The 1,496-nt window shown below is 39.0% G+C and overlaps 1 protein-coding gene across 1 annotated transcript in view; it reads left to right on the top strand.

Moving 5' to 3' along the window:
• LOC107300928 (zinc metalloproteinase/disintegrin-like) overlaps nucleotides 1-1,496 on the top strand; it is a 10,447-nt gene that overhangs the window by 4,248 nt on the left and 4,703 nt on the right. The window contains exon 3 of the mRNA XM_015830209.2: nucleotides 827-898. Within this exon, the coding sequence (XP_015685695.1) occupies nucleotides 827-898 (72 nt within the window). The remainder of the gene's footprint in view (nucleotides 1-826; nucleotides 899-1,496) is intronic.

The following is a 1,496-nucleotide window of genomic DNA, read 5'->3' as shown; positions in this document are numbered from 1 at the left end:
CCGGTCCAGAAAAGGACGCAACTGGTAAATCAGGCGAACCTGATAAAACGCCCCCCTGGTCACGGCCGACAAATGGTCTTCCAGTGTCAGCCGTGGATCCAGGAGGACACCCAAGTTGCGTGCCCTCTCTGAGGGGGCCAAAATTTCGCCCCCTATAGACAGCGATGGAATCAGCTGACTATGCCGAGGCGCCGGCAACACAGCCACTCGGTCTTAAACTTATCATAAACTTATCATAAACTTATCATAAACTTTCATATTTTTTCTTATTGAACCCAAGCAATATTTATAAAGTTAAGAGTCATTTGTAAATATACTCTAATTTGCACATTTGGTCTTCCTGGATACCATCTAAATTTATTTTTATCCCACACTGGTTAAACAGTTCTGTAGGTTTCTTTGAAACATTCCTGCACTCTTTGTTTCTCCAAGCTGACAACACACAAAGAAAAAGATGTATAGTTAAGAATGCTTATCTCACACATCTCTGAACCAGGAAATATAGCATCCAATTTAGGAAAGCATTTCAGTAGGCTGACCAAAATTTTCTCCAACCAGGAAAAAAGCTGCTGAAAAGTTAAAAACCTTAATATATTAATGGCACAAATATAGATTAAAAATCAGCACAAAAGAATTCTTTGGACTGCTTGGATAAAAAATATTATTACATCAACATATTTAACGATCCTTTCACTAATATGTTCTTTCTCTCCCACCTTCTTTCCCTTCTTCCTATAATTATGATCTCAGTCCTGCGGGAGAAGGGCGGTATATAAATTAAATTATAATAATAATAATAATCTTAACATTTTTATCTTTTCTGTAGGTCACAAAATACAAAGGCGATTCAAAAAAGATAACAGTACGGGTACATGAAATGGTCAACCACGTAACTGAGGTAAGAGGACATGGTGAATATTATTTCACTTGTTGATTTTAAACTTCTCTCAGGCCCAGCCCATATTTTCACTGTGTTCACACCACACACTTAGCCAGGTAAAGAGAGAGAGAGAAGATGGATTTCTATAAGAATGCTATCTTTGGTGGCTTTGAGTGAGGCCAAACTAGGTCATTTAGCCAGCTGGTGATCCAGCATGTGAGGCCATCCCAGAAAATGGGTTAATTCAGTAACTAGGTTAATAAGCCTCTTATGGGAATACAGCCACTATGTTGGGAGGATGCAAATCCAAAAGTATTGCAAGAATTCAATCAGAACTATATCTGTAGCTGGATTCTTTCAGGGCTGTGGTTAATGGTTCTGATCTTGGAGATTAGAAATAGATGGACAGAGTCAGCCTATTCCAAGCTCAGTTGATTATGAAACTGATCCCTGAGAAGAAACCTGGAGAGAGGAACTCGACTTGGATTGTGGTACTTAGGGGGAGAAGCAGGGAGAGAACAGGAAGATTGATGAGTCAACTCTCCTTTTAGTCCTCCTACTCTTCTGTTCCTGATTACAGAGAATAATCACCTGCTTCTTTTTATTATGTTATTTA

Source organism: Protobothrops mucrosquamatus, unplaced genomic scaffold (assembly GCF_001527695.2).
Source record: "Protobothrops mucrosquamatus isolate PMUCROS unplaced genomic scaffold, P.Mucros_1.0 scaffold9173, whole genome shotgun sequence".
In the NCBI taxonomy this organism is placed as follows: domain Eukaryota; kingdom Metazoa; phylum Chordata; class Lepidosauria; order Squamata; family Viperidae; genus Protobothrops; species Protobothrops mucrosquamatus.
Note: the sequence above shows the minus strand (reverse complement) of the source record. Positions and strands in the feature narration are given on the sequence as shown.